Below are 8,734 nucleotides of genomic sequence, written 5' to 3'. Positions count from 1 at the left end.
CTTTTTCAGAAGACTAGACTAGCAGGCCTTGAATGGCATAGACAAGGGAAGAGGTATGGGCATTCCAGGCCAGATGAATAGCATGAGTCCAAGCTGTGAAGCAAATATTGGTGTGGTGGCTAGGTGGTTGTTTGCTCAGACATGTAACAAAGTATCACAACCCAGGTACTTAAATAACACAAATGTTTCAACTCATAGTTCAGGAAGCTACAAAGTCCAGACTCAAAGTGTCAACAGGCTCAATTTCTTTAGAGGGTTGTGAGGCCTTGGCTTAAGAAATCCTGACCTCTCTCTGTTCCTCTCTGACAACAAGCCGTGCCAGCTCTGTACAGAAAACAACCCTGAGATGATATCCCTGCTTAGCCCTGAGCTTCAAACTCCTGGATTCAGCTATCCATCCACTTGTAGGTTACCTACATGCCTAATACCATTAATGCCAGACTCTGAATCCATCCGCACCTGATTACCACATCACCCCTCATCTCTGCTAGCATCAGCAATGTCCTTCTAGTTCCTCAATCTAAAACCCAGAAATCTCCTTGACCCTCCTTTTCTCACCCCCTGCATTCAAGCTGCCCTCATCTCCTGACTCCAACTTGAAGTCAGTAGCCCTACCACCATCTTGTGCTGGTGCATGCCAGTGAACAAAGTAATCGTATGTGTGTGTGTGTGTGCACATGGATGGTAGGAAGAGCCAGAGTTGGATGGAATGTGGTGATATGGACCTTTGGGACACCTAAGACAACACGTGCTCTGACCAGACAGCCAGCCATGTGGTCCAGGTACTTGAGTATCTCGCACCACCCCTAACACATGTGATTCCTTCTTCCTATCATCCCTGCAGCCTGCCCTTAAACAAGGACCCAATGCCCAACCCTAGGCCAGTCAAACCCACGGCCCCTTCCTTGGCCCTCGACCCATCACTAGTTGCCTCTTCCAGCTGGAAGGCTGCACCCAAGACCTCTGATCACCTGGGGGCCAGAGGCCCTGGAGGAATCTTCCAGGGTTGGGACCTACGAGATGGGACCCATGCCTCCTCCTCGAACCCCCTGCCACCATCACAGCTGCAGGTGAGGCACAGGATGGGGCAGACAGGGTGGGGTACCTGGGTCTATAGGTGCCGACCTTTACCATGGCACAGGGTGGGAGGGGGGGCGGCTGGGGCACAGGAAGTGGTTTTGGGTCCCAGGCAGCAAGTCTGTGACTTATGCAGATGTTTCAAGGCCAAGAAAGTCCCCATTTGCTAGGCCTCAAAAAGTTCGAGGCTCTCCACGACCACCCAATCTCTGTCTCAGGAAAAGAGGAGACGCTAGCATGGTCCTATGGGCATAGGCATGTGTCCTCATCTCAATGGGACAAGAGGAGATAATGAGGCCCCAAAAATTGAGATAAGATTGAGGTCAACTCTACCACTTTGAACCATGGTCTTAAAATGTTATTCCCCTCTGTGAGCCTCAGGTTGCACATGTGTAAACTGGGTATGATCATAGTCCCTCCCATGACGGCTGTGGTGAAATACATATGAAGTACACTTCAGACCAGTGAGGATGAGCTTGGTAACTCATGGCACCTGCTTTCTCCCTCCAGCTGCCCACAGTGCCCCTAGTCATGGTGGCACCATCTGGGGCCCGACTGGGCCCCTCACCTCACCTGCAAGCACTTCTCCAGGATAGACCACACTTCATGCACCAGGTAGGAATCCTGCACTGATCAGGAGAAGGGAGCAGAGAACTATGGGAAAAGGCCCTGAGCCAGGCTCAGCTGTGGCTTCTATGTGTCTCCCAGCTCTCCACAGTGGATGCCCATACCCGGACTCCTGTGCTGCAGGTGCGCCCACTGGACAGCCCAGCCATGATCAGTCTCCCACCACCCACTGCCACCACTGGGGTCTTCTCTCTCAAGGCTCGGCCTGGCCTGCCACCTGGTAACACCTTAGCCCATACTCCGTGTCTTTAAAAAGTCCCCCCCCCTTCAAGTCCCCAGAGCCTTGCACAACCTTAATGGTTCTGAATTGCAGCTCTCTAGTGGTCTGGGGAAGGGGGGGTCAAATCTTAAAGAGACATGGAAACTCCAGCCTCCAAAAAAAAAAAAAGTCAGACACAGAATGTCAAAATCACAGAACCACAGATCTGTATGGTGCAGTCAAAATGTCAACATTTGCCAAAAGCTGTCTTAAGACCTGCTCTGCCAGAAGTCTTACACTGTTGGAACTGTTGGGTCTCCTGGGAGTGTCTTCAAGATTCAAAATGGGGAGAGCTGTAGCCCAGCCCACAACAATGAAAAATGCCATGTCACCAACCCCTAGGCATCAACGTGGCCAGTCTGGAGTGGGTATCCAGGGAACCAGCCCTGCTTTGCACCTTCCCAAACCCAGGTGCACCCAGGAAGGACAGGTGAGTGGGCAGGGCCAGAAATCACCTTTCCACCTTGACTGTCCACTTGTCTTAACACCCTTGGTTGTTTGCCCCCCATCAGCACTCTTTCAGGCACGGCTTCAGGGCCCTACTCACTGCTGGCAAATGGGGTCTGCAAGTGGCCGGGATGTGAGAAGATATTTGAGGAACAAGAGGACTTTCTCAAGTGAGTGGCCCAGGCCCATCCTGGTACAGGGGATTTTCTGGTTGGCAGATAGAATCTGGAGTGCAAGCTGCAACTCAAGCGGTCTCCAGATAACTAGTAGTAAGATTTAAAAAAAAAAAAAAAGAAGAAGTAGCCAGGCGCCGTGGCTCACGCCTGTAATCCTAGCTACTCCGGAGGCTGAGATCCGAGGATCAAAGTTCAAAACCAGCCTGCACACTAAAGATGGCGAGATTTTTTTTTGCCAGTCCTGGGCCTTGAACTCAGGGTCTGAGCACTGTCCTTGGGCTTTCTCAAGGCTAGAGCTCTACCACCTGTTCCACAGCACCACTTCCGGCTTTTTCCTATGTATGAGGTACCAAGGAATCAAACCCGGGACTTCGTGCATGCTAGGCAAACACTCTACCACTAGGCCAAATTCCCTGCCCACGGCAAGACTCTTATCTTCACTAGAAAAGGGGAAGTGGGGCTATGGCTCCAGGGGTAGGGTGGTAGCCTTGAGCTGAAGAGCTCAGGGACAGTGACCAAGCCCAGAGTTCAAGCCCCATGACCAAGAAAAAAAAAAAGAAGAAAGCCAAGCCTAGACTCAAATCCTATCTTCATCACTCCTGGCTGGGTGAATCTGGACACGTATCAAAGCTTCTCTAGGTTTGTTTCCTTATTCATGTAACAAACGTAATACTAAAGGTATGTGCTGCTATTTACCTCCATTTCATAGATAAAGGAACTGAAACCAAACAAGGTAAGTGTCTTGATCAGGGCCATTCAGTTCCTAAGTGTCAGAGGGGGGGATTTTTAAGCCAATGAGGCAGAATTCAACATCTATACTACTGCTTTGCCCTCCTATCCCTCACGCCAAAAGACTACATTATTGATTCCCAAAGCCCCAGCTTCTCTAGATGGCTGATGTTGTCTCCTTATTTGTTGTTCTGTGTGTGTGTGTGTGTGTGTGTGTGTGTGTGTGTGTGTGTGTGTGTGTGTGTGTGTGTGTGGAGAGAGAGAGAGAGAGAGAGAGAGAGAGAGAGAGAGAGACACACACACACACACACACACACTCACACCCTTCTGCTTCTCCTTAATACCTATTAGCAGCAATTTGTCACAGCAGGGCCTTTGCACAGGCTGTCCCTTACACGTGTAATACCCCTTCCACTCTTACCACCTTGCCCACATCATCTTCCACACCCTGGCCACGTTCAAGGGATGAGCTCAGGCTTGGCAGGCAGTAAGTAACTAGAGCAGATGGTGAAAGAAGGTGGAATGAGAAACAGCCTGAGGGAGATAGTGGAGGGGAGCTAAGGCTCTGAGGACAGGCCTCCCAGGGAGTCTGGGCTATGCTCAACTTGAGCACTAAAGCAAGAGGCCAGGCCTGCTGTGACCAGCTACGTGGACTCTTCACTCTACTCAGGCACTGCCAGGCCGACCACCTCTTGGATGAGAAGGGCAGAGCACAGTGTCTCCTCCAGAAAGAGGTGGTGCAGTCTCTGGAACAACAGGTAAGGATGACAGATGGTGGGGGGTGGAGGACGGTGGGTGAGCAGTAGGCCCACCTGTGCCAAGAACCAGACTCACCTAGGGCAGAAGCTTCCTAAACAGGGAGGGAGAAGGGGATGCTCCCGAGGAAAGCCAAAGCCTAGAAAAAGATGTGGCCAAAAGAAGGCCAGGTGGAGCCTTTGCTTCTATGCCTATCCCTACAGCTGGAGCTGGAGAAGAAGAAGCTGGGCGCTATGCAGGCCCACCTGGCTGGGAAAATGGCACTGACCAAGGTTCCAGCTGCGGTGAGCCACCCCAGATCCCTTAGGCAGTGGACTTGGTGGGCAGGAAAGCAGATGTCTCTTCACATAGACCCTGAGGTGTACGAGCCATGCCCTTTTCCTTACATGCCTGAGCTAGAGAGCTTCCCCATCTTATACATACTCTGACCCTCCAATCACTGTGATTCTGTATTTTCAAGGGAAAAGCAGCCAGCCATTCACAGAAAGCAGACTGTTGTTCCCACAGCATGAAGTACATAGCCCACCAGGCCTGGTACAAAAGGACAAGGCAGGGATCTGTGTTCAAATCTCAAGAAAGGAACCCCAGACCACTGAAATGTGGGTTCACATATGACCCCCATTGGCCACATGCCTGTGAAACCAGCACCATCTCTGAATATTCTGCTAGTGTTAGCTTATTCAAGCCTCCTGACACCATTATGAGGTAGCTATCACTATTATCCCAATTCACAGATGAGAATTGAGGCCAGGAAGGTGTGATTGATTCAGTAAGAGACAGTTTGGGTACCAGTGCTAGGAGAGCCTAATTCAGTCCCAGCATCAGTGACAACACATCCCTGTACTCTAATATAACCTACATTGCTTTGTGGATTCTGACACAGACTAAAATAAAGAAGGTACTCTTCTTCTTAGCAATACTTATTTAGGCCCAGTGTGGTAGTACATACCTGTGATCCCAACATTCAGGCTAAAGCAGGACTGTGCGTTCGATGCCAGCCTGGATTACATAGCAAAGCCCTAACTCAAACAAAGGGGAGGTGCTGAGGTTGTAACTTACAGGTAAACTGATGGCCTAGCATGCACAAGGATTCTTCCTTCCAGCACCTCAAAAAAAAACACTAAAAATGATAAAGCCACTGTTTTAAGCCTGGCAGTCTCACCCATTTGTTATCTCAGCTACTCAGGAGGCTTAAGGAGGATTACTGAGCACTAAAGTTCAAGACCAACCTGGGCAACAGAGTAAGACATTGTTTAAAGTTAAGTAAATAAAAGGCAAGGACTGGGAATGTGGCTTAGTGGTAGAGTGCTTGCCTAACATGCATGAAGCCCTGACTTTGATTCCTCAGAAACAGAAAAGGTCAGAAGTGGTGCTGTGGCTCAAGTGGTAGAGTGCTAGTCTTGAGCAAAAGCAGCTCAAGGACAGTGCTTAGGCCCTCGGTCCAAGCCCAGAGATGAGGGGGGGGAGGGGGAGAGGGAAAGGGAGAGGGAGGGGGAAGGAGAGGGAAGGAGAGGGAGAGAGGGGGAGAGAGAGGGAGAGAGAGGGAGAAGAAATACAAGCCAGGCGCACCAGTGGCTAACACCTACTTATTCCCTAACTTCTTAGAGAACTAAAATCAGAAGATTAAAGTTCCAAGTCAGTCTTGGCAGACAAATCCAAGAGTTTCTTATCTCCAATTAATCAGCAAATCCTGGAAGTAGCTGAGCACTGGCGGCTTGCTCCTGTACTCCTCTCTACAAAAATGGCTGAGATCTAAGGATCGTGAAGTCAGCTCTGGCAGGAAAAGTCCAAGAGGTTCTCCTGATTAATCAGAAAAAGCTAGAAATGGGGCTGTGGCTCAAGAGAATTAACCTTGACCAAAAGAGCTCAAGGATAGCACCCAGGCCCTGAGTTCAAGTCTCAGTACCAGCACACTGAAAAACCTGGAAGTGGAGGTGTGGTTCAAGTGGTAAAAAGAGAGCTCAAGCTCAGTACCTGCACAAAATTAAATAACAAGAAAAAGGGAAGCCCTATCAGAAAACTGGAGTACTGCCAAAAATACAACATAAAATAAGATGAAGTTTAAAGGCCAGGTGCGGTGGCTCACTCCTGTAATCCTAGCTACTGAGGAGGCTGAGCTCTAAGGATCTCGGTTCAAGGCCAGTCTGGGCCTTGAGAATCTAAGTCCATGAGAATCTTATCTCCAATTAATCACCAGAAAACCAGAAGTAGTGGGTCAAATGGTACAGCACTAGACTTGAGCTGGAGAGCTCAGGGACAACATCCAGGCTCAGAGTTCAAGTCCCACTCAACCCAAACAAAACACAAAACAAAAAGATGAAGTTTAAGTCACCAGTCCCTGACTCTGCTTTCTCTAGGAACCATCAGACAAGGGCCCATGCTGCATTGTATCCTCTGGCACCCAGGGCAGCACTGTTCCAGCCTGGTCAGGACCCCAGGATGCTTCAGATAGCCTGTTTGCTGTGCGGAGGCACCTCTGGGGTAGCCATGGAAACAGTACCTTCCCAGGTAAGAGTAATCCACGTCCTAACTAATTACTCCAAGCTCCAAATCCCAGCTAGGATCTGGGGGAAGGTGCAAAGGCACTCCATATTGCCCCTTGTTACTACCGTTACCATCGCTCAGCTTAGGGACATTAACTGCTTGCCAATGCTTTTCAGGATTTCCGTGGACTGGACACCCATTATGGTCCCAAATATCTAGCCCTAACCTTGTCTCCTGAGAGGACTGGAGCCATACCTCAACCATTCTGGGAATGGGTTGCTCCAATGTGGTTATCAGAAAGGATGTAGGCCAAGAGCCAGTGGTTCATGCCTATAATCCTAGCTATTCAAGAGGATAAGACCTGAAGATCATGGTTCAAAGCCAATTTCAGAAAGAATAGTCCGTGAGATTGTTAGATCCAGCTGGGTGCTGGTGGAAAACACCTGTAATCCTAGCTACTCAAGGGGCTGAGATCTGAGGATTGAGGTTCAAAGCCAGCTCAGGCATAGAAGTCCCTGAGGCTCTTATCTCTAATTAACAACCAGAAAACTGGAAGTGGTGCTATGGCTCATGGGGTAGAGCTCTAGCCTTGAGCTGAAGAGCTCAAAGACAGTGCCCAGGCCCAGAGTTCAAGCCCCAGCAGTGGCACCAAAAAAAGGGGGAAAATTAAAAATTAAAAAAGAAGGGAAGGATCTAGCTAAGTAATTCCCATGGACCTTCTCTTGGATGGATTTGACCAAGGTCACCAATCTCTCTTCCCCAGTCCAGAACTGGGCTGTGGGTTTAACAAGGATCAGAACCTGGCTGTGCCACTTTACTGCTCATGTGGGCAAAATACTTCCTTTCAATCTTGGGGAGGACCAGGTGGGCAAGAGTGATACGGAGCAAAGACATACTATGTCAGATACTCTGCAGTCAATGGTAGGGAGTGGAAAGAGAGTTAGGGGGTCCTAGATGGGGCCTGACTCCCTCCCTGCCCTCTTCCAGAGTTCTTCCACAACATGGACTACTTCAAGTTCCACAATATGCGGCCACCTTTCACTTATGCCACCCTCATCCGCTGGGTAAGCAAGGGCAGTTCAGGTCCCCAGGAGAGGAAAGGAAAATGGAGAGGGGAGCCAGGCACTCATAACTCACACCTACATAGGAGGCTGAGATCTGAGGATCGTGGTTCAAAGCCACCTGTGCAGGAAAGTCTGTGAGACTCTTACCTCCAATTAGCCACAAAAAAGCCAGAAGTGAAGCTGTGGCTCAAGTAGTAGAGCACCAGCTTTGTGCACAAGGCTCAGGGACAGCATCCAGGCTCTGAGTTCAATCCCTAGTGAGGAGGGGTCTGCCTCTTCAACTGCCACCTCCCTCTGAGGAATCCCAAGCCATTTTGCAAGTATGACCCCTCCTGCTGGCTTCACACCAGACTTGTCTCTGAAGCCAGACCAACACTACCAGCCAGGCCAATGCAAGCCCAATTCGGAGCTTAAATGGGCCCTTTTCCATATGTCTACCCCATTCCCCATATCACATAACATCATCTTCCCCATCCTTCCCCTGCCTCCGTAATTCCACCACCAGTACAGGGGGGCCCAGGATGGACTATCCCTCTCAGCCCTGACTTTAGGGGACACTCTCCTCACTTCATCCCACTCCAACATCTAGGCCATCCTGGAGGCTCCTGAGAAGCAGCGAACACTCAATGAAATTTACCGCTGGTTCACACGCATGTTTGCTTTCTTCCGAAACCACCCTGCCACCTGGAAGGTGAGTGCCACTGGAGATGCTGGTGGCTGGTGTGGTCTCAAGTACCACAGCACAGCAGCAGGCAGACCTGGGGCTGGGCTCTCAGGCATATGGGGAAGGTGCAGGAAATTGGGAATGACCAGGTCTGTGACCCTGAGTAGGTAACTGATTGCTGGCCCCGCGGGCTGGTCCTCCTTCCACAGAACGCCATCCGCCACAACCTGAGCTTGCACAAGTGTTTTGTGCGGGTAGAGAGTGAGAAGGGAGCTGTGTGGACCGTGGATGAGTTTGAATTCCGCAAGAAAAGGTGTCAGAGGCCCAGCAGGCGCTCCAACTCTACACCTGGCCCCTAATCTCACAACCATGGAAAGGAAGAAAGACAAGACAGGGGGGGCCAAAAGGGGAAGAAGTGATGGGGGTGGGGGGGACAGACCTACAGAAACCA

The 8,734-nt window shown here is 50.3% G+C and overlaps 1 protein-coding gene across 1 annotated transcript; it reads left to right on the top strand.

The window, feature by feature from the left end:
• The first annotated feature begins 844 nt into the window (after window positions 1-844).
• Foxp3 (forkhead box P3) lies at window positions 845-8,686 on the top strand. The gene is made up of 11 exons (XM_090325710.1): window positions 845-1,070; window positions 1,588-1,692; window positions 1,786-1,924; window positions 2,306-2,393; window positions 2,476-2,580; window positions 3,986-4,073; window positions 4,275-4,355; window positions 6,429-6,579; window positions 7,543-7,619; window positions 8,209-8,310; window positions 8,493-8,686. The coding sequence occupies exons 1-11, from the start codon at window positions 867-869 to the stop codon at window positions 8,640-8,642; spliced, it is 1,290 nt and encodes a 429-aa protein (XP_090181836.1). The 5' UTR covers window positions 845-866; the 3' UTR covers window positions 8,643-8,686.
• Window positions 8,687-8,734: the final 48 nt, after the last annotated feature.

The sequence above is a fragment of the Megascapheus bottae genome, chromosome X (assembly GCF_031878675.1).
Source record: "Megascapheus bottae isolate mThoBot1 chromosome X, mThoBot2.hap1, whole genome shotgun sequence".
In the NCBI taxonomy this organism is placed as follows: Eukaryota; Metazoa; Chordata; class Mammalia; order Rodentia; family Geomyidae; genus Megascapheus; species Megascapheus bottae.
Note: the sequence above shows the minus strand (reverse complement) of the source record. Positions and strands in the feature narration are given on the sequence as shown.

Excerpts from the sequence above, each read along its gene's own strand:
- Foxp3 (XM_090325710.1), top strand. The coding sequence starts at position 867 with ATGCCCAACCCTAGGCCAGTCAAACCCACGGCCCCTTCCTTGGCCCTC. Across the intron at positions 2,581-3,985 it reads GAACAAGAGGACTTTCTCAA|GCACTGCCAGGCCGACCACC; the intron begins GTGAGTGGCCCA and ends CACTCTACTCAG. Across the intron at positions 4,356-6,428 it reads TGACCAAGGTTCCAGCTGCG|GAACCATCAGACAAGGGCCC; the intron begins GTGAGCCACCCC and ends TGCTTTCTCTAG.